Genomic DNA, 23,419 nt, shown 5'->3' on the forward strand with positions numbered 1-23,419 from the left:
AGCGCACTCTTTAATGAGCTCTCAACTTTAAAGACTTGAAGGATATTAACAAGCCGCTTGACAAATGGTGCTTAGAAGCACATTAAAGACGCTGCTAATGGAGCGCATAATGACGGCTAATTTTCGATCAGATATAAATTAGAGCCCCAACAGTTATTTGCCTTAAGGACTTTATGTAAATGATCCTGTTCTGTATAAACGGGGAGGCGAGGCGAGCCCAGCCCCGCCGCGCTGCTGAGCGCTGCCGCAGCCGGACGGGGCGCGCAGCTCCCGGCCCCGCCCGCCGCGGAAACACCGCGGGGCTGCGCGGACCGCCCCGGCTGCTTCTGCCCCCCTCCTCGGGCCCGCGTACAGAGGCACCGGCGCCCAAGCGGGTGTGCTGGGGGGGGGGAGGAGGAGGCCGAAGGCTCGTCCCGCTCCAGGGCTGGTTGCGGAGGGGAGGGGGCGGCCCAGCGGGCTCCGCGGACGCGGAAAGGCTGGGGCAGGGCTGAGGCGGGGGCCCAGCTGCGAAGCCGAGTCCTACACACACACACCCCCCACACACACCACACACACCCCCAGACGCTCCCGGGGCTGTCCCAGCTGCCGCCCGGCGCTCCTGCGAGCGCCTTTTTCCTTCCTCCGTTGTTTTGGTTTGGGGGTTGTGTTGAGTTTGGGAGCAGGTTTTCGGTTTGGGGTTTTTTGGTTTGATTTTCTTTTTTTTTCTTGCTTTTGATTTTTTTTTTTTTTTGGCACCAAGTGCCAGCTGAGGGCCCGGCCCCGGGAGAGGGAAGGCGTGAGCCGCCCCCGCACCGCGGCTGCGGGGCGCCTCTGGCCCGGAGGATCCCTGTGGGCAGGTCAGCAACCCCCCCGCCGCGGGAAGAGGGTCCCGGCTGCCTGTGGGAACCCGCGGAGTTTTCTTGGGGATTTTTTGGCTGGTGGCTTGGCATTATTTTTTTGTCCCTCCCCGCCCCGCTGACTTGCGGGGTGTCCTCTCCTCCTCCCTCCAAAAACCGGTATTTACCTTTGCGGGGCGCGCCGAGCCGCAGCCGCGGGGCAGGTCCCCCTCCCGGGCTCCGGGATCCCCCCTCCGGGAGGGCCCCGGGGGTCTCACCTGCCAAAACAACAACAGCAATAAAGAGGGGAGGGAGGAGAGTGTTGTGTGACTTCCCCCTACCCTCACCACCACCACCTCCCCACCCCCCCCGGTTACCGCGCCGGGACCACAAACCAACCGGCTGCTGGGGTCTGCCCCCGCCGCCATAAGGGGGGACCCGCCGGTGGGGGGCCGGGCTTCCCCCCTCCCGCCCTGGACCATCAGCCCCCCCGCCGGGAGGGGATCTGGGGAGAAAAAACGGCGATTCCCCCCCCATCTTTCCCCGTGCAGCGACGCGCGGGCCGGGCCCCGGCGGGGCGCGGGAGTTGCGCGGAGGGGCCGTACTCACCCGGGCGGCCCCGGGGCTGCGCCTCCTCCTCCGCGCTCGCTGCCCCGATCCATCGATTTGTTCCTGGAAAAACGCGGCGCGTTCTTATAGCAGCTACGAGCAATTAATATTGCATTAACCCTATTTAAAAAAAAAATGGGGGGGGTGTGTGTGGAAAGGGAAAAATCCGCACCCTCTCAAAGCCATCTATTATTAACGCGAGTGTAATTGGAGACCCGAGACGTGGGTGTGTGCGTGTCGTGGGGCAGGCAGGCAAACACAGGCGTGACAGTGTGGCGGGAAGGAAGGGGAGCCGAGGGTGGCTAATATTTAATTTCAGGTCTGTGGTTTTCTAATTCGAGATTAAAAGCAGTCACGTCTTTGAAGCCAGACACTTGGTGTAAATGTACAGTTAAAATATTCTATTCCACAGTCCCCAGACAGAGCTCTGCTACTCCCAGGCTTCATTAAATTTTAATTATCATCCCAGACTGGAGCAAGGGAAGAGGGGGAAGACTGTCCACCTAATTGCAATTGATAAAGGCAAAGAAGCCTAGATCTTTTTCCTCGCCGTGCGCGCACAGCAGTTGGTGGTGGTGGTGGTTGTTGTTGTTGTTGTTTTAATGCGGGCAGAGCCCGGCGAGGGCAGCGTGAGCGTCTCCACCTATACATCTCCATCTGTACATCTCCATCTATACATCTCCACCTATAGATCCGCTGTTTGCAAAAGATGCACGTGAAGGAAAGCCGGGAAGTGGTGTTAGAGATGGGTGTTTGGCAGCAGGGGGGGGCGGACGGACGGACACACACATTTGCTCTTGGAGAGATCTGGCGAAAGATCAACGGCAGAGACAGGGACCCTCATTAGGGCTCGGCAGCTTATTGTCTCCCAAAACAAAGCGCGCCGGTGGCTCAGCCCTTGCCGGCCCGGGCGGCGGTGGCGAGCGGCAGCAGAGGGGTGGCCAGTGCCCGCCCCGCGTCCCCCGGAGCCCAGGAGCCTCTGCCCCCCCTCCCCCCCCCCCCCCCCCCAGCTCTTTCGTGCCTTTTCGTTTGTTAATCTGCACGTGCGGGACAGGCAGGGACGGGGAGAAGCCGACTAATTGCCCCGGATTTTTAATTTGGGAGGCTGGAGAGCAGCCTATCTGCAGGCGGTAAAAGGTGAAAAATAAAACCCGCCGCGTTTGCTTTCTAAGCAGCTTCCTATTATCACATCGCCACTTAATTTTATTTCCATTCTCTCCAAGTTAAATAGAGAGCCGAGCTCACAGGGGAGCTGCCATGTGCCTACAGACTGGGGATGTCAAGCAGAGAGACTCACTGTGCAAAGTTAATTTCAATTCCCGAGGAGGATTTCACATTCTCGCTCGCTCTGACCCACAGTAATTAGCTGAGATAACTAATGATTACTTACTTATTCCTTGTAATTATCTGGATTTAATAATTCGCTGTGTAATTTATTAATTCGCCCGTAATAGCCTTTAAGTGAATGGCTCATTTAAGAGGGCGAAGCGGCATTTCGGGGGTTCTTCGCCGCCTGAGCCTGCTGACGGTTTTGGGGGGGGGCGGTGGGGGGGGTGGGTGTCTCCGCTAGACGGAGGGGGTAGGGGGGACGACAGGGAGGCATTTCCCCTCGGGGGGAGGTCTCGGTGGTCGGGGGAGGAGGGGAGGGAGCCCCGTCGGTTGCCCGGTCGTCGGGGCGCGCAGGTTCCGCGCAAGGACAGCGCCACCTCTTCCCAAAAAGCCATCCCTGCGCCTGCAGCCCCGGCGGCGGCTGAAGGAAGGAGACGGGAAGCCGCCCTGCGCGCCCGCGGAAGCCCCTGCGCGCCCGCGGAACCGTACAGTACCGCGGCGGCAGCAATTGACGGCAAACGGCAGCAACAAGCGCGGCAGGGCCGGGGGGGGTAAAGGAGGCGCTGGTTCCGCGCCCCTCCGCGCCCGCGGAGCACCCTCGGAGCGCCCGGGCGGCTTTGAAGATGCAGCTGAAGCTGGTGGCTTGGCGGAAATATGAATATTTAATAGCGGTTCGTGTATGATCTCCTTCCCTCCCCCCCCGCCAACCTCCCCGCCCGCCGCCGTCGGGTTTCCCCGGCTTTTGTGAGCGGGGATATTACTTTTTTCTTCCCTTTTTTTGTTTTGTTTTGGGTTGGTTTTTTTTTCTGGGGGGGGGGGTATTTTTTTGCGCGTGTGGTGTCCGCGGTACTGCCGTCCGCAGCGGCGGCTCCGAGCGGAGGGGGGGGGGTCCCGGCTGCGGGGATCCCCCCGCAGCCGGGACCCCCCCCCTCCGCTCGGAGTCGCCGCTGCGGGCGGGCAAAGGGGGTGCAAAACCGGCGTGGAAAAAAATACCAAGAAGCAGTAAACGCGCTTCGCCAATAAAACGTTAAAATCCTTTTTTTTTTTTCCTTTTTTTTTTTTTAATGAAAGACGGTTTAACAACATTTAAAAATAACTTAGTACATTACTAGAATAAGTAAACCTCCTATTAACCAAAAACAGAAAAAAACCACCCCAAACCCAAAATTAAAAGCCAACAAAAAAAAAAAAAAAAAAACAACCAACGAAATCGAGTGATGTACAGAACTTAAAGACTTCAAACAGTCTCGGATAGAACAGCGATACAGCGGAATCTGTAAGAATATATCTATATGTGCGTCAACGCCAATGAAATATTTACAATCCATACAGGTACAGGTACCCAACCGAGTACCCTCCTTTTATTGTTGTTGTTCCCAACAAAAAAAAAAAAAAAAAAAAAAGAAAAAAGAAATGTACGAAACCATTAGTGAATTTACAAGCAGTGCAGCCTCGCTCGCTCGCTCCCTTTCCTACAAAATTGGAATTTGGCTTTTCTACAAACAGACCTCCAAAAGGGACTTCCCTCCGTGGAAAAGTATCGCAATTAAAGGTAATAAATAACCGACCGACCAAATAAATAAATAAATAAATAAATAAGCAATCGGATAGATAGATAGATAGATAGATAGATAGATAGATAGATAGATAGATAGATAGATAGATAGATAGATAGATAACCGAGCCGGTCCGAACACCGTCGCGATACAGCTTTGAAATCGAGAAAGACGGATATTGTGCTGGCAAGAAACCCGAAGCGACAACACCCCCCACCACCACCAACCATCTCCCCCCCCCCCCCCCCCCCCCCCGCCCCACGCTGTCACCTACGCGGCCACGTCCTTTCTCGCTTCGGGAGCAGCGTGTGGTGGGGACAATATGGGAATCCCCATTAAATATGTAACGCCGTAAACAAATTCCTCGGACAGTGAATCAGGCTACACAAATAATGTAGGACAACTACTATAGGGTGCCGACGCCGTACGAATAAGAATACTCGCCAGAGAAATACCTTAGGTTCAGGTGACAATTTACAGATGGCCAAAAGGGACGTTCAGAAGAAGAAGAAGAAGAGAAAAGCTCACGTTCATAAATCCTACCAACACAAAATATTTGATTCTCACTATCCTTTTTTTTTTTTCACTTTTATCAAGACTTAGATTAAAGAGGTGTAATTAATTAGAATGAGCACAAAATGAAGTTGCTAGAGAGATAAATTAATAATTTACAAGGGGTTGTTTGGCAGTAATCTAATAATAGCTTTTGAAGACCAGTGAACACAGCAGGATCAGCTCTTTCCCTAAGCGTTATAACTTCAGAGAAGGAAAAGGATAATAACCACAGTAAAAATATATATATATTTATATATTTATAATACGCAGTGTAAATGCAGAAAAGCCTGCCATCTGTTTTTTTTTTTTTTTAAATCATTATTATTATTATTATTATTTAAATCAAAATACTTTTGAGACGTCTCTCGCGGCGCAGAGCCTCAACTCTAGATTCAAGTTTGGGTCCCGAGAAAAAAAAAAAAAACAAAAACCACAACAACCCCACGCCACGGCGGCGGCGCTGGGTGCCACGGCGAGGCAGCTTGCACCCGGGCCAGGTCTGTTAAGAATAAAAACCAGCGGTACTTGCCGGGGCGGGTCCGGGCGGCTCCGCGGGGAAGTTTCCCCCGAAAGTTGGGCGCGGGGCGGGCGGTGGGGCGGGCTGGGGGCGGTGGGAGTGGGTTTTTTTTGTTTGTTTGGGTTTTTTTTCTCCCTTTCCGCTTTTTTTTTTTTAATTGTTGTCGTCGTTTATTTAATTTTTTTTTTTTTTTTTTTTTTTTTTTTTTTACGATGGTGATGCCGTGGGTTCTCTCCGCCGCTGCCGGCTCAGATGCCGGCCGAGTACTTCATGCGCTTCTGCTTCTGGCGCTGGTTGCAGAACCAGACGCGGACCACGTTCTTCTTGAGGTCCAGCTTCTCGGCGATGGCGGCGATCTTCTCGGAGGAGGGCCGGGGCTGGAGGGCGAAGTAGGCCTCCAGCGAGCGCTTCTCGGGGGCGGCGATGGAGGTCCGCTTGCGCTTCTTCTCCGCGCCGCTGAAGAGCTCGGGCTTGGCCAGCTTCTCGCGGTGGGACTTCTCGGCCTCCTCCAGCCAGGCCTGCAGGATGGGCTTGAGGGCGATCATGTTGTTGTGGGAGAGGGTGAGGGACTCGAAGCGGCAGATGGTGCTCTGGCTGAGGGAGCCCACCCCGGGGATCTTCAGGTTGGCCAGCGCCGAGCCCACGTCGGCCTGGGTCACCCCCAGCTTGATGCGGCGCTGCTTGAAGCGCTCGGCGAAGGCCTCCAAGTCGCGGGGGTCGGCGTCCACGTCGCTCATGCAGCCCATGTGGGCCGGTAGCCCGTGGGCGTGGGCCATGCCCAGCGCCGCCGGGTGCATGGCGTTCATGCCGGCCATGTGGGGAGCGTGGCCCGGCGTGGAGACCACGGCGCCGTCGGGGGCGGCCATGGCCCCCAGCGCCAGCCCCGGCGTCAGGTGCTCCAAGAGTTCCCCCTCCAGCGCCTGGTGGGGCTGGTGGTGGTGGTGGTGGTGATGGTGGTGGTGGTGGTGGGTGCCCGACAGGGCGGACGGGTGGGAGATGGGCACCGAGGAGGAGGAGGCGGCCGAGGTGCAGGGGATGGTGTTCATGGTGTGGTAGGTGGCGTCCGGCTTGAAGGGGCTGTGGTGCGGCGGGTGGTGGTGGTGGCTCTTGCTCGGGGAGACGATGTCCACCGCTGCCAGGGCTTCGGCGCGGGCCAGCAGGCTCTCGTCCAGACCGCCGAATATATTGCTCTGCAATTGCAAATAGAAGGCACACATAACGCTCAGCAGGGAATTCGCCTCCCCGCGCACTCCGCCGTGCCACTAAAACCTTCCCAGCATGTTAAAAGAGAAATCCTGGAGAAGGAGGAGGAGGAGAGGGGGGGGGATCGGGGAGGGGGGGGGAAGAGGAGAAGAGGGAGCGAGCGGGGCGAGGGAGCGGGCGCGGCGCGCAGCCGCTCGCACAGAGGCAGCCGGCGGCGGGCGGGCGGGCGGACGGACGGAGGGACGGACGGACACACGCACCAGCCGCACGCAGCATCCCAGGTCATAAAAATTAATACGGGCGGCAAGAGCCGCCGCATGCATAAGTTGGGCGAGCGCCCGGCGGCGCCGGGTGATTTGCTGCGCGGCCATGAAAAAATCATCAGGCGGATCCGGGGGGCCGCCGAGGGGCTCCCCTTAAAGCGGGGCGGCGGGCGGCGGGCACCTACCGGAGGGGCGGGCAGGCAGGCCCTCCGCATCGCCTCCGCGCCGCCGCCGCCGCCGCCGCCGGGGCCGGAGCCCGAGCCGGAGCCGGAGCCGCCGCTGCCGGGACCGGAGCCGGAGCCGGAGCCGGGGCCGGAGCCGGAGCCGCGTCCGGCGGAGCCGCCGGTGCCGGTGCTGCTGGGGGAGCTGGCGGCGGGGGCGGCGGCGGAGGGGCAGGGCGAGGCGGTGTGCAGGGCCGAGTACTTGGTTTCGTGGAGGCCGCCGCCGCCGCCGCCGCCGTGGGGGAGGCCGAAGGGCTGCTTGCTGCTCAGGGACATCATCATGGTGCTCGCCGCCGCCGCGCCGCCGGAGGAGGGCAGAGGCGCGGGGCCGGGGGCCCGGACCCCCCGGAAAAGCCACAGGAGCCCCGGCCCCCCACCCCCGCGCCCCCACCCCCCGAAAAATAAAAATTAAAAAAAAAAAAAATTTGAAAAAATTTAAAAAAAAAAAAAAAAATCCCACTCGCCCCCCAGCCGGCTGCCCGAGCCCCGCCGGGGAGGACGCGGCCGGGAGAGGCGGCTCCGGCGAGCCGGGGATGCGCGGGCTGGGCTGCCTCCCGCCCGCCCGCCCGCCCGCCCGGGCGCTCGCCGCCGTCCGCCGCCGCCGCCTCCGCTCCGGCGCCGGCCCTCGCCTCTCGCGAAGTGCCCTCCCCGCCGCCGCGCCGGTGGGTTTTACTCTCTCCCCTCCCTCCCCTCCCCTCTCGCCTGTCACTACAGCCCAACTCCTCGGGAAGGGCCCTCCGCGCCTGCCTCCTCGGCCCCGGCCCCCCTCCTCCGCCGCTCCCTGCCCGCCCCCCGCCGCCCCCGCGCCCACGCCCACGCGTGCTCCCACTCTCACCGCCGCGCCCCGCCGCCTCTCGGAAAGGGGAGGGAAAAAGCCAAAAAAAGCCAAAAAATAATAATAAAAAAAGGTGGGGGGAAGCGACCCCCCCGCCGCCCCAAATCTACTCTCCATTAAAAAAAAAAAAAATTAAAAAAATTAAATAAAATAAAGGAAAGAAGAGAGAAGTCCCGTCCGGGCTTACAAAGAGCCCACAGCCAGAGTGTCCCGGGCGCTGCCCTGGCACCGCTCGCCGCTCCGGCGGGGGGGCCGCGCAGGGCATTGCAGGGAGCGGAGGCCGGGGCCTGTCCCCCCCCCCCCCACCCCGGGTCTGTCCCCCGTCGGCGGGGAGCCGGAGGGATCCTCCTGCAAAAGCGCACCGCTGTCCCGCCAACTTCCACCTGCCTCTCTTTTCGAAAAAGAAGAAAAGGAAAAAAAAAAAAAAAAAAAGAGAGAGAAAAGAAATCGGGGAAAGTCAGTTTTTCTGAAGGTGGCCGGGTTTATTTCCATGAATTTCACTTTGCAGCAGGAAGGTTAAAATAAATGCTTAGGTGTTTAATTTCTCACCTAAACAGCAGACTTGGTAATTTTAAGGGAAATAAAAAAAAAAAATTACATTGTATCAGCTCTCACTGTCGCCAGCTCGGAGAAATGAAATAAATCAAAGTTAAAAGCTTGAGTATCATTTAATTATGGTGCGAATAGCGCTTGGAAAGAAGTAGAACAACATCTCTAAACAAATTATGGCCGGGCCAGGAAGGAATTATTAGATTGAAATTTCATTTAGGCTCGGGAGACACAGCGCTTCAATATGTAATCTGTTATGCCTCATCTGATTTGTATGCTTAATTCAGCTTGACGAATTTATTAGTTTTCATAATAGTAAAAAAATTGAGCAGCACTATGGGCTAATGCATTGTGTGTACTATAAATTGTATGTCACCGTTGAAAGGCTGAAGTCTATAGAAATCTTTTATTAATGACAACATAGGAAAGAGGATTTTCTTGCAAGCCTTTAAGGAGTTCATGCCAAACCTCCGCGCTTCGTGTCTCAGTAGGCTATTAACATATCGTCATACTAATTAGGCTACTTCGTGAGTGATATAATTTCAAACTTTAAATTATGTTCTAATTAACAAGGGTTGTCCAATTTGCTTAATCTTCAAAAGGCTTTTGGCTTGTCTAATTAGTCTAAAGCACCGAGCATCTCCAACGCCCAAGAAAAAGCCATCGATAATATTTTTTTATATTTTTTTGCGTGTTTGCGGTAAGTCCCGGGCAGAGCCCACGCGTGGCGCGGCCCGCCCGTGTCGGGGAGGCAGCGGCGGGCCGGGAGGCGGATGTCGGTCCCTCCGCCTCCCTCCTCCGGGCTCCCCGCAGCGCTCCCGGCCGCTCCCGCCTCCCCGACAGCCGCCGCCACCGCCGCCCTCCGCGCTTCAACAGCGCGGGCGTGCCGGGAGGTGTGCGGGCGAGTGAGGGAAATCTCCCACTTTCTGGGGAAAAAAAAAAAAAAAATTAAAAAAAAAAAAAAAGAGGAAAATACCTCGTTGGCGCTGGGAAGTCCGAGGGCAGAGGCAGCCTGCCGCGTCCGCCGAGCCGTGGAAGGGGCTTTGCCCGCCCGCCTCCCCGGCTGAACTTTGGCGGAGAGAAGGGCGAGGAGAAAAAAAAAAAAAAAACAAAACACCTCTCCACGCTATACATTTAACCCCTCCCGCACTGAGTTTAATTACTCGCAATAGTTGTTCTAATGTATGCTGTCACACGGGAGAATTGAGAATGCATATCGTTAATATGAATTAATCTTGATTTTAATAGCAACTGACAACCGATCTCCAAAACGCTGAGCGCTCATCGCCGCTCCGAACGGCCGCCGCGGGGGTGCGGGGGGTGCGGAGCACCTGGGCAAACTTTCCTCGGTGCCGGGCCCGGGGCTGGCCCCGGGGGTCCCCGCGGAGGCCGCCCCCGCCGGGGGCTGTCCGCGCTGCCGCTCCGCGCTGCTGCTGGACCCCGCTGCCGGCAGCTCCTGCCCGCGGCACCGCCGCCCGGCACACGATGACATTCCCTTCCCCCCCTCCTTTTTTTTTGCGGGTTATTTTTTTTGTTTGCCTTTTTTTTTTTTTTTTTTCTTATTATGGAGCCCAGCTCGCGTTACCCCCCCGCCCGATGTCGTGAGGGACGCCGCGGGGAGCCGCAGCAGGCGCGGAGGCCCCCGCTGCCCGCCCCCCCGGCAGCTCGCCGGCCCTGCGGGGCCGCGGGCCCTGCAGCCGGCTCTGCGCACCAGCGGGCCGCCTAAATAAAAGGAAAGCCCCCCGCCGCCCCCCCCCGCCATCCCCGCTTACCCACGCCCACGCCCACACCCTGACCCACGCAGACATCTGGGGAGAAATCACTGTCGCCTCTCATGTATCCGCGTTCTGATTTACGATTAAAATTTAAAGCCGCGCATTCATATTTTACCGAACCTAATGCGCCCTATGAATTTTTAATCCATTAAGATGCGGGCTACACTTTGAGCAAACTCTACCTTTGTTTTGAGCGCAGGACAACGCCGGACCCGGCTCTGCCCTAGGGGCGGCCCCGGTGCCCCCCACACCGCCCCCCGGTCCCCGCGCCGCTCCTCCGGGGCTCCGGGAGCGGGGGGCGACCTGGCCCCGCCGCCGCGGGGGCACCGCGGGTCCGGACATCCGCAACCCGTGTAGCCCGGGCAGCCCCCGGGCCGGGACGCCCCGTCGAGGCAACTCCGCACCACCCCCCGCCGGCCGTGCCTCCGTACCCCCAGCACCCTCGCTAGCCCCCGGCCCCCCCGGCATCACTGCCTGCACCGGCTCCTGCTCCCCCCAGACCTGGTTTCGGGGCCGGTGCGTGGTGTTGGGCAGGCACCGGGCGGGCGAAGGGGGGTGTTGGATGCACCCTTCGGGGCGGGACGGCTCCGCCGGAACCCCCCGGCCCCTCGCCTGCCGCCGCCGCCGCCGCCAGCCGAGTCAAGTCACGAAGTCAAACTTAGAGCCCGGAACGATCAATGAAGACTTTTGCCGTCCGTGGCGCCTCGTGCTTCCTGGCACTAAAATAAATGCAAGAAATCGAAACTTAATTACTTGAAAAGAAATCCAGAAATCCCTCTGCATAATTTATCCCGGCATTTTTCGTGCCGTTTGTGTTGAACGCGCCGCGTTTAGCTCCGCACGCTCCTCTCCCCAACGCCGCTCCCCTCGGCGGGCGCGGGGCAACCGGCGGGCGAGCGGCGGCCGGTTCGTCCCGGCGGACCCCCGGGAGCCCCGCACCCCCCGGACCCCGCCTGGCCGAGGGGCGAGGGGAGGAGGCGGGGGGGGTGTCTCCGGAGAAGACCGCCTTTCTGCCTCGGGGCGGCCCGGCGCTGAGCGCCCCCTCCCTCGGTCTGAGAGCATCTCCTGGGGCAGGGATGCGGGCAGGGCGGCGTGCGGTACCCCCTGCTCCCCGCCTGCCAGGGCTGAGCCCTGGGCGAGGCGCTCAGCAGATATTTTCTGATCAGGAGTGTCTGGCGTAACAACCCGAGTCTCCTAAGCGTAATGGAAAGTGCCAATAAAGTAACTCGGTTATTCTGATAAACTCTCCCCTTGTCTTTGATGATACCCCCGTGGCCTCCGCAGTCCTTTCTTATGAATAGGGTATGACACCTGCTAGCTGGGGGTAGTATATTAACTGGCAATGCAGCGATGGCCTCCTCATTTGCCATCTAGCCTGGCTGATGAGAGCCCACTCGGCAAGCCTTTCGCTGAATTCATTAGGACTGGGAGTCTGCCGGCTCGGGAGCAAACTTTATCATAGACACCTCATCGAGAAGTTGAAGTAATGTTATGAAAGAATGAAAAATACATTTGGGAGCTGCCTGGAAACTGAAGTACATTTTGATTTAACTTACATTAACAGAAACCTAATGTAAAAGTGAAGGGATCTAACAAAACCATTAATAATTTAAAAATAATTACAGATAGTCTATCCTTACTATTCATAACCACTCAACATTTTAGACAAAGAAAGCTGAATATTCTTGGTGGGAGAAAGATGTGAGCAGACTGCTAAGCAGGAGCCGTCCGGCTCATGCCACCTCTCCTCTGCTCCTGTACGTCGCACGTTCCGCACGGTACCCAGGGCATCATCCAAAAAGTACTTTTCCAGGAGGGAGGGTGAAAGCTGGCCAGAGGAGGGCAGGTCCTGCCTTTGTACAGGGCTTTTTGGCAGGCGTAGGGCACAGATTTCAATCCCTCCTTCTCGCTGGAGCTGCTGTTTGAGGTGGGCCCACTCTGGCAGGGGAGACCAAGGACTCCCTCACGCCACCTTGGGCTCTCACGAAGGTCTGCCAGCCTTGGAGGACTCAGGAAAGGCCTTTTCCGTCCATAGCCTTGGTTGACAACAGTGGCATCGGTGACTTTCCTGTCCTATGCTGTGCCGTGCTATGTAACGACAGCTGATTTAAGTACCATACATCATCTGCTTGGCTCGCCATGGCTCTGTACAAAAGTTATTTTTAATGCATCCATTTTAATTCAGGTTTCCATTGTATGCTTCATAGCTCAAGGGTCTTGAGCATCCTGCAAGGCCGTGATTTTGCCTGTGTTTCTGTTCATTTGGGTTTTTTTTTTCTGAGATACACCGTCTGTCCAAACACTGTAAAATCAAAGCAGCTGGATATGAGGCAAACTTCACTGCTTTTCCTTACAGGTAAAGATAAAATTGTAAAGAGCAAAATTCACAGACATAAAGTGGCTTCTACAGGAAGAGAAATATCGGACAATACAAAGCAGATATGAAATTCAGATTTAACTCTCACAGGAGCCTATCTTACAAATAGCCTCACAGGTGTGATCCCTTCCTAACCACTTCCCCAACCGCTTCTTGCACTGAAAACATTAAGATCTCATGGATCATTAAAAAAAATAATCCTATAAATCACACTGTGGTTGTCCTTGGGACTCTTCTTGTTGATTTAGACAAAACCCTGGTATCTTAGATTATCCTCCATTAATTATTTTCATTAATTTCCCTTGTTATAGCTGTATTATCACAAATCATATTCCAAACACATCCCCTAATTAAGTGCAAAATTCCTCGCTACCTCCGTACGCCATTTAAACAGAGCGATGAGAACGCGTGTGTTTAGCACGTCGCTGCGGCAGAGCCCAGCCCGGTGCCCGGAGGCTGGTGGCAGGCACTTGGTGTGACAAAAGACAGTGCTCGCATGTCAGCTCTCTTTCAGGACTCGCACTAACTCAGGGAAAACACTTTGATTTTTCCATTTGCTTGTCAACATGGGCACGTTCTCAGCTCAGAGCTCTTAGCCTTTCCAAATTTTCAGTGTCCCCCATCTTCTTCTGCAGTCTTTTCAAGGTAAATCTGAGTTCCTTTTCTCCCCCTTCCACCATGTGAGGTGTTGGCTGATCTCTTTATATGTCCCCAAAAACTATGACAGGTGATAAGGTGATGAAAACCTCATGTTTCTGAGAAGGCTGCCACCAATGGATAGATGCAATTTTACAAATGGTTTAACACTTGTGTCACTGGGTCGGCCCTTGGACCCTTGGTGCTAAAATACTTATTTAGGTAGACAGAGTCCCGTGGCCCCACGTGAGAGGTGTATAATGTGCCGCTGTGGTATTTGGTGTGCGCCGTGGTGTGTTCTGTGCTTTCCACAGCCTCCGTAGTTTTGGTGAGGTCTTGCACAGACTCACCCTGCTTCGTGAATGGGTAGGGGAAAAAGTCTGTGAATTATTCTGTTTTCTCTCTTTGATTCAGTGTCCACGCAATCAGAGCGTGACGGGACTCGGCCCTGGCTGGTGAGGAAGGCCCACTAGGACCAGCATCTGCCCAGAAGTATTAGATATGTGCTGAAGGATCCGTCCCTGCAGAACCAGGCAGGCTGAGCTCAGACCTAGTCTACAGGCTCATCCTCCTTGAAAACCAGGCTTTAATTCTCCAAAGAGAAGGTGTATATATATGTCCACCTTGTATGTGGACATAGACGCCTGTCTACGTTTTATTCAAAGCTAATCACAAATCCTCAAGTGGGGTTTTTTTTTTCCCTTTTTTTTTTTTTTTTTTTTTTTTTGGTTAAAATTCAGTAGGAATGCATTCCACCTTTCCTACAACCTCTGGGCACACATCAAAGCCCTTCCCCTCACACGCAGAGCATGGGCAGGTATCTGCCTGTGTTCTCCTATCCCTTTTTATAAATGAAATATTGTACGTTCTGAAGGCTGTTAATATAATGAAATCAAATTGTGAAATGCCTCTGCAGCTCACATCAACATTTCCTATTGGAAGCAGCCTGTTAGGACTATGTTATCACGTATCTCTCGCAGTCCTGAGACGGCAATCGAATTCCAGTGAAAACTCTTACCAAAGGCAATCAAGTCGATCAATGGGAGTTTTGCCCGTCACATCAAACCTGATGAAATAGTTCTGTGTTAAGAACTGCAAATATACATATGGAAAAAAGGACAGATCAGAAAAGGGGACTATGAAGATAAAGAAAAAATGCAGAAGAAATGCTACCCAGGAAAAAAAAAAAGTGCAGGAGATTAGTAATTGACTGACATATATAACCAACCCAATACAGAGTCTAAAAGGCACACAACTCAATTTATAGCCTGTAACACAAACTTCTGTAGAGGCATTTACTCAGAAGAACTCTCACCCACACAGCCCACTTTAAATATTTTGCCGAATTGGGGTGAATTAAACTTGTGCTTAACTGCTTTACGGTTTGTTTCGATGGCGGAGACCTGGGACAACTCAACTTTAACACTTTCAAATATCATCATCAAGCCGCATATGTCTGCATGTGTGTTTGTTGCTATGCGGATATAGTAAATGTAGCAACAAATTATATTTTTACTTGTTAACCCCTTTGCAGTTATGTTGCCTGGTAGGTACCCTGGCATAGTGAACTTATTTGAGTAAAATGCGTTTTATTCTTCTTGTTTAGGCCAGCACAATTCCTTGGAGTAGGGGAATTTGTTGCTGCCCACCAGTGAAATTGAGGCAACGTTTTCTAACAGGTCCCAGTATCCCTGTCGTTCCCAGAGACTTGGGCTCCCAGCACGCTCACCTGCCTCTGGAAATGTTCCCGCTGTACACCGTAGCCCGAAGCAGGCCAAATGGTGTGTGTGTGTGGGGGGGGGAATTTTGTGTGGTTTTGTTGTTGTTTTTATTGGGGGAATTTTTTTTTTTTTTTTTTTTTTGAGCTTGCTATCGTTTTTAATAATGCTCGTGGGTATTTTCAAAGGAGGGGGTTGGATCTGACAAAGCTTTTACGGGCGTTAAAGCTCGTCTGCTTTAAGTGCTGCCAGCTGTGGGACGGCGCTCGGGGCGGCGGGATGGAGCGGGGAGCGCCCTGCCGGCCGTCTGTCCGCGGGCGGGGGGCTGAATTACTGCCCCCCCCGCCCGTATGAATGGAGCCGGGGCACCCCGGGGGGACATCAGAGGGCTGTGAGGGGATGTTCACCTTTTTTTTTTTTTTTTCTTTTCTTTTTTTTTTCCCTGGCTGGGGCAGCCCTGACGCCGGGGAGATGGGCTCAGGTCCAGCATCTTCCACCCTCTTCCTCCGTCCCCAGCGGCCCCGGTTGACGCTTTAGGGCGGCGGGGGCTGGCGGCAGACGGAGCTTGTCCGTCTTTCCGTAGGTAAAACTGGGGTCAGACCCTCCGGAGCCACCGAAAGTTGCTCCGGGAGGGATGACCCCGGGAGGCAGGACAGGGGTGTCCCGGGCCAGGTGTCTCCCTGCTGCCGGTTTCCAGGGAATCAGGAAAATTCCTCTCTCCTCTCAACCGGAGCCAAAAGCAGGGTTTGTGATTCCCAGCGGAGCTCTGCAACCCACCCACTGCGAGGATCTTTTAAGAGGTACGTCTTGGAATGAAACGTGGTTGAATTCTTACTTTGTCTCTCTGTTACACCGGTGTCCTTCTGTGTCCCCAGTATGACATCTCGTGGCATGTCATAGTATGCTGCAGCGTGCTATATTGTGTTTTGTGTGTAATAATGGGCATGTTATTTTATTAAAAAAAAAATAAATGCCCCAAAGGCAGGAAACGCGTCAATCTAAAAAGAGGATGGTTCAATCTGTACTCATCAATTGCTAAGAATACTTAAAAATGAACCGAAGGGCCAGAAAAAGCTGAAGAACCTGACACATAGGGGTTACATGCTTGGAAGCCAAAGCAACTTAAGTTCATCAGTTAGCGAGGCCCAGGTGCTTTAGATACTAAAATGTAGGGCGGGGGGGAAAACCCACAAACCAAACCAGGTGGGTAGGAGGAACATCTTCTTGCAGGCAAGTGAGGGGAAGAAGGTGATGAAAAGGGTTCTGTTTTATTTGATTCAAAATGGTGCTCCAGCTGTGAGCGGGAGCCTGTGCCCTGTGGGCTGGGTGAGCGCGGGCTGGGGAGGGGAAGGAGGCAGGGCTGGCTTGCAATCCTGCTGTTTTGGGGCCCGTCGCAAAAGCCAGGCGACTTATGTGGGGCTTGACATTCAATATTCATGTGGTCGTGTTTTAGCAGGGGTGAGCTCTCTACACACGGCTGTCGTTTCCACAGTCTTGTAGATAAGCTGTGTCAGCACAGCCTTTATAAATCTCATTTTTAGCAAAGATTTATGATATAACTGTAAATGTGTGCTCTGGACCGGTAGCTTCCATAGAGGGTTTTAGTGAGGGATCTTATTTTTAGAGGGCTGGTGCATTCATTTTCTATGTGTAAGATACATGATGAAAAATTGAATTTATAATGTGGCACAATAAAAATGGATAATCTTTGAGGGGATAGAAGACTTACTCTTCTACCTACATGATATCTCTTTCAGTAACATTTTGATAATGATTTTACACATAATGGTGTGTGATAGAGTGGCGTGAGAGGTGGTGACACTGCATTGGGCAGCGGTCGGAGCTGCTGTGTCAACTCCCTGACCTTGTCAAGACAACTATCTGTGTACAAAGCAGTCAAGTTGGACAAAGAGGGAGGGAAGAAACACTCATTCAGCAAATGTACATGGCTAGATTTTGCTTTTATTTATTCCAGAAATAACCGAGTGAATTGGAAGCATCTTTGCTGAATTAATACTTGTGTGAATGCTCCGAATGTTTCAAAGCTTTTACAAAATTAAACCAGACCTGGGAATAGCTGGGCAGCTTTCTTCTGAGAGCTGAGATACGCCGCCTCCTGTACTGCTGTTTGGCAAGACTGCCTATTTTAAAGAGGCAGTCCAACGTTACAGCTGGTTTTAAGACAGGCTGCATTCACTATTTGATTCTGTGTGGTATTGCCATATCTGTTTATTTCATTGTAATCATGGTAACTCTTTTTTTTCACGCAAATCAAGCTGTTACACATAAAGTGGTGGAAAACAACAGACCTCTGTATCTGTATGAACAGTGGCTGGTTTTCTCCTAACTCAGGGACTTTGTGCGCTTAAGGTGCTACAGGCATCTGCAAAGCAAAAGCCATGAAAATGGCAAACGAAAGCTGGGCTGTGAATGCTGGTGCGTTCTTCGTTACGGCAAACGTCCTGCCATCAAATGCGAGTTTCCTCTGAATCCAGAGGAGACACTTAGGCTATACTAGTACCACTAAAACTGAAAAACTGCCAAGTAAAATTTGCAATCTTGTTTTGTTTTTTTTTTTTTTTTGGTGGTTTTGTAGTTGTGTGGGGTTTTATTTATTTTTTTTAAAATTTTTTAGTTAAATAACTGACAAACCAGAGATTATAAAAACTTAGTTGCTTAGTGCATACACACAGTTACCTTTTGAGATCATCATCCCTCTTAATACTATGCAGGCAGAAATTCCTCTGTATGTTAGCACTTCCCTAATTTGTTACTAGTGTAATTGGACCTTAAATACCATACAGGCACACATGAGAATATAAAGATCTCAGGTTACAGCAGTTGTTTAGTTAAAAAAAAAAAAAAGAAAAATCTAGGCAGGAGGGAAAAAAAAAATACATACTGAGTGGTTGGGATGAGGGTAAAGGAGCACAGTAACGCCACAGTAGTCATTACGTGCACTGCTTAATGTACCCCCTACAGCGGCACTTGGATGCTCCGGTGCTCAGCACCAGTATGATGACAGGGGAGAAAGGAGATGTCCTCGCTGTGCCGTGAATACAGGCAAGGGCGAGGGGTGCGTGATGCCTGTGAGTGTCGCCAGGACGTGGTGAGGAAGGTGAGCTGTCAAGCAGGAGGATGAGTTCACTCTGGGTTAACTTGATGGTTTTATTAATCATAAACTCAGCTGATAACAGAGGAAGTCCTGAGCGAGCACAGGGGGTTCGTAACCGCAAGGGAGAGCCCCGAGGGAAGGTGCTGGGTGTTGGGGCTCAGTCTGTTAGCTACAGTGATTGGGGGGGGGGTTGGGTTTGTAATTTCCAGAAGCAATTCACACAAGAAAACAAAGCACTGACTCAATGAGGTGAAGCAAATATCATGCATTTCAGTACTTATTCAAAAAGTTACTCTTCAGCCCTGCACTTAGCTAACTCAATCCAGGAACTTCCTTTTTTCTCCCCATGAGAATCGAATTAAATCAAGATTTTAATTTCAAGATTGTGCTCCAGAGAACTCTAAACAAAAAGGCTGTGGCTCGCGAGTGACAAGCAATGTATTCAGGGTTTAGAGAGCAGACTCTGAAAGCTGTTTTCTGTTTGAAGCTTCTTGCTGGCTCTAAGTTTTGGGAAGTTCAGACTGCGTAGGCCCAGTGGCCATAACAGCCACGGAACCCCCTTTCCTGTCATTACTTCATGTTCATGGAGAGTTTGATTGCAAACAGCTGAAATGGGATACTAATCCCCTCTGTAGAGTGTGCTGGACAATGAATGATGTCCTCCTGGTCTTGGAGTAAATTAAACATTGTGGGTTTGGCAGTAGGTGGACTCCATCATCAGTTTTGTTTTCATGAAGCTGACCAACCGATGTCGGTGGAGGATAATTCCTCTTAATTATTGTAAATCATCAAGCAGCTTGCTTAGTAAGTGGGATGAGGCTGCCCGCTCTTTTTCAGGTGGGGGCGGGTGCTGGCAGAGCCAGGCTCTGCCCGCGCCTGGGCCCTGGGCATCACCGAGGCTCGGCCGCGGGACGGTGCAGGGCTGCTGTTGGCTCTTCGGAGCGGCTGCTTGTCTTCTGGTGTGCATTTACGTGCTGAAAAGCACAACGGTGCTCGCTTCTGGCGGGGGTCTTCAGAGGCTGCTACGACACCAATAAGTAAAAGTTAATTGCAAATTTATTTCCACGTAGCAATAAGGGAAAAACACTTGGGGCCAGTTTCCTTTAAAGAAAAAGGGGGAAAAGCCTGTTCTACACTCATTTGATTAACCCGTGCTGTTAATCACTGCCAGGTTTATGAACCTCTATTATAAACTTGTTACTCTAAGGGGTTTCAGTTCAGTGATTGAAAAACAGCTTTAGGGCCTGGGTAGGTAAGAGTAGCGAGAAGTACAAGTAGAAGCACTGAGCCTTTGAAGAGGTGTATAAATAATTAGCAACATATTTAATGTGGACTCTTTCGTCAAGATACGCTGTCAGACCTGGGATTTTTGTCAGAACATGATGAAAATGTAGAAAGTGCTCTATATTTATGCCAGCGTAACAATGTTGAAATCTGAAACAATTCGGTATATTAGCAGGTATTTTAGGTCACAGGTAACAGCTCTGTGTTGCTGAACTGCTCTTCTATCTGCTGCCATTTCTTCAGAAAGCAGAAAGTGTCTGAAAGGTTCTTTACACTCTTGTGTCTTTTGAATCTTAGATCCATATTTCACGGTTGCAAAACATGCAACACAGGTGAAAACCTGAACTGCATCTTAATAAAGCAAAATGATGAATAAATAGTAGCCCATGCAACTTCAGAAGGTGGAGGGAAATATAGGGAAAATAGAAAACAAAGGTGTGAACTTCTCAAAACACCCCAGTGGGGGGAAAAAACACAAACCAACAAAAATACCCTCTAGGATACACCCATGTGTCTCACTCAAAAGTGATAAAAACTTTGTTCTTACTAATAAACAACAAGCACAAATCCTCCAAACCAAATATACGTATTGGGAAGCTAATGGCATCACAATTGTCTTAGGTACCAAGCTTAGCATCATTCTAGTTGGTTTGGGGTGTTTTTTTTCCTGTTTATATAAAATGGGTTGTTTTTTAGGGCAAGGCTACTTCTTCTCTCCCATTTTCAAGCACTAATCCTGGTCCCTAGGGAAAAGCCCCAACTCCACCTGTTGTAGATGGCTTTGCTCATTCTCACCTGCAGGAGGAGGAGCTCAGTAAGTGCCAGCATGAGTTTTGGCCAAATAAGAATTAATTTTGCCTTCAATATAACCCAGTGTCGGCCGGTGGGTGTGGGACCCCCATGAGAAACCTATGTGCTCAAATGCAGAGTTTATTTTATCAGAAATGCATCGGTCTCTGCTGCTTTCAGAAATGCTAATGGGACTTCAAGCGAGGTCAGGACTTCACGAGCGCTTTCTCTATTAATCTGAACAGAATCAAGATTTCACTCTTCACCTTTTTCTACCAAGGCTTTCTGCCCAGCTTTGAAGTCTGAAAGAATACATCAGATTCAAAGGGTGAACTTCACTTTGCTTCCACTTTCCACCTTTGGGCTGAGTGATGGTAATCTTAGTGCAAGACCACAGGCCAGTGAATTTCGAAGTCATGGGCATGAGGCATTTTCCTCCCCTTCTACTTATATTAGGAATTACATAGACCTGTTTAAATAATGATTACAGTTATATTTTTTAATAAAGCTCATGCTTGTGTGCATTTGTATTTTAAGAGGCTAGTACTTAGCTAGCTTTAAGTTGTATTTGTTCATTACGCTTGTCAAATAATTTTAAAGGAGTGTGCTGCGTTATTAAAGAACGGTGTTCTCTATTTGCATGTTATGTGATGTGAAATGCAATGGCATCTTGACAGAATATAATATACCGTGAAATGAGAAGTTACAGCTGATACGTGGAAGGTGATAGCATCACCCCTAATCTTCTTGGGTTTCCCTTGGCAGCACGTGAGCTCCTAAAGAAATATCAGGAGGCAAAACCGTCCCCGATGGGTGCCTGCGGGCACTGCTCATGACTCCGGCCGGGCAGTCCGTGTACGGCGGCTCCCTCCTGCCAGAGGCACCAGTGCGATCAGGACAGTGTTTGCCCACCCAAACAACTCTGCAGGACTCGCAGGCAGTTTGTCATAAAACCAGTGAACTTGGTGGCAAAGTCCCAGCTGCAATTCTGCACCCATCGGCGTGTTACTCTTCTGCGAAGCGCTATCCAAATTAGCCTTTCTTACTGTTTAGATTTTAATTTCCACTCTTGCTAAGAGTGTACTAGTCTTTCGTCTTTACATTTCTGTATCTAAACTTGCCTTTGCTATTCCAATGGGAAGCTGTGTGGAAGAGACTAATGCTTAAGCACCAGACAAAATACCCAGATAGATGCAAAGCCAGCCCCTCCTCCTTAACAAAGCGGGTTCTTTCCACCCCGGTTTTAAACTGGAAGAAATGCTAGAGAAATCCATAGGCTTCAGCAAGATAAGCAATGGAAAAAGAACGTCTGTATTTTCTTGTCTAACCTCAGTCTCTCCTGGTGGCCACCGGAAGCTGACGCTAACCGGGCTATGTCATGTCCCACAGAGCCAGACTGACTTATTCGGTAGCCATCTCTATGGTGTGTCTGATTTTTATTTTCACAGTGGCCCATAGGGCAGGTATTGCACTTGACAAGTGAGTGGAAACTGTGCCACTCAGCTCTTACTTTTTAATCTGCTAAGCAGGAAAGCGAGCCTTTTAAGTGCCTGGCTTGCGGGAGGTCATCATTAGTCTGTCAAGGAATTTCTTTATTGCTATATTCCGTAAATGTATTTGATATGGCAACTCCCAGTTATGTTGTTTTGAACAGACAAGACGTACTGTTTATGAAAACAGACTTCTTAAAAGCAAGCCGTGGTGGCGGGTAAAGGAGGAGAGGTTGTTTACAATATTTTAAGCCAAACGGTTCCTTTGGCAGGAGGTTTTCTGTAACAAGTGAGAACAACAAGAATTAGCTCTCTCAGCACTTCAACGAGCAGAGATTTTTGTCTGTAATGAGAAGAATGAGACTTGCTTGACATAAACTACAAAACAACACAGGAAAGATGAAGAAGGAGGGCAGAAATACATTACTGAAGGTGAGGAGAAACAAGTTCACAGCTCTACTGTGAATTCAAGATTCTTGCTCATTATAATGTATAATTACAGCTGGCATCATTCCAGAGGAAGGGTGTAAAGAAGGTAGGTCTTACCAACCGTGCTAAATCCTGTTGAGGAACTGACCACAGCAGCATCCTGCCTAAGTTCATCTAATCCAAATCGTTCCCATTTTATTCTTCTGTATCGGGTCCTTCTTTATGCAGAAATGCAAATTCTCTTTTGACTCCTGAGATTTGAAAACTGATTAGAATTTTTATGTTCCTCCGTTACGGGTAAAAATAGGTATCCCAAGATAGACAGCCCCCCAAATTATACACTGATCTGAGAAAATGGGAATACTTACTTTTGTCATTAAATGAATAACTACTTTCAGCAACCAGTGCCAATGACATGGTCGCACCTCTTTTGATTTTTGTTGTCCTTCTGAATTTTTTAGCAGGTTAGTGATAAGTTTACTAATGCTAGATTCTATTTACTTGAATTAAGATATTTATCCATAAACTCAGTAAGGATACTGGGCTGAAATTTGGCTTTCTGAATGTGTCTGCGTAAATATGTGTATGTGCAGCCTCTAGGACATGGCTTTTGTTTTTAAAAACAATGATGCACCAGGATACTGTAGGACAAAGTGAATATTTATTGAACTCAAGCTTAGGATGGTTGTTGGTGACCATATGTTCACTGTGTAATGAAATGGTAAGGCTCCTACTCTTTTGTTTGGTTGGTTTTTTTCTTCCCCTCTTTTCTTCCTCCCTTTGAGAGCAATTGCAAGGCGAGGTTGCATTGCTGGAGACCTGCTCCTTTCCCACCAGTAAATGATGTCATCTAAGCAGCAGTGGCTGCACACAGATGACTCTGGACACTGGCTTCCTGGCTCTGAAATATCTGTCCATTTAGAATCATAGAATCGCCTAGGTTGGAAGGGACTTTTCAGATTGAGTCCAACCATCAACCATACTCTGACAAAACACATCACTAAACAGAATCTCTAAGCACTATGTCTACCTGTCTTTTAAATACTTCCAGGGATGGCAACTCAACCACTTCCCTGGGCAGCCTGTTCCAATGCTTCATAACCCTTTCAGTGTAAAAATTTTTTCCTAATATCCAGTCTAAACCTCCCCTGGCACAACTTGAGGCCATTTCCTCTTGTCCTATCACCTGTTACTTGGGAGAAGAGACTGACCCCTACCTGGTTACAACCTCCTTTCAGGTAGTTGTAGAGAGCGATGAGGTCTCCCCTCAACCTCCTTTTCTGCAGTCTGAACAACCCCAGCTCTCTCAGCTGCTCCTCATGAGATTTATTCTCCAGACCCCTCACCAGCTTCA

General features: G+C 51.2%; 1 protein-coding gene across 1 annotated transcript; it reads right to left on the reverse strand.

Annotated features, from left to right (window-relative positions):
• Positions 1 to 5,301: 5,301 nt before the first annotated feature.
• POU4F2 (POU class 4 homeobox 2) lies at positions 5,302 to 10,233 on the reverse strand. Its single transcript, XM_074588493.1, has 2 exons — positions 7,033 to 10,233; positions 5,302 to 6,571 (listed from the first exon to the last, which is right to left on the reverse strand). The coding sequence occupies exons 1-2, from the start codon at positions 7,348 to 7,350 to the stop codon at positions 5,630 to 5,632; spliced, it is 1,260 nt and encodes a 419-aa protein (XP_074444594.1). The 5' UTR covers positions 7,351 to 10,233; the 3' UTR covers positions 5,302 to 5,629.
• Between the last annotated feature and the right edge of the window lie 13,186 nt (positions 10,234 to 23,419).

This window comes from Larus michahellis, chromosome 5 (assembly GCF_964199755.1).
Source record: "Larus michahellis chromosome 5, bLarMic1.1, whole genome shotgun sequence".
In the NCBI taxonomy this organism is placed as follows: domain Eukaryota; kingdom Metazoa; phylum Chordata; class Aves; order Charadriiformes; family Laridae; genus Larus; species Larus michahellis.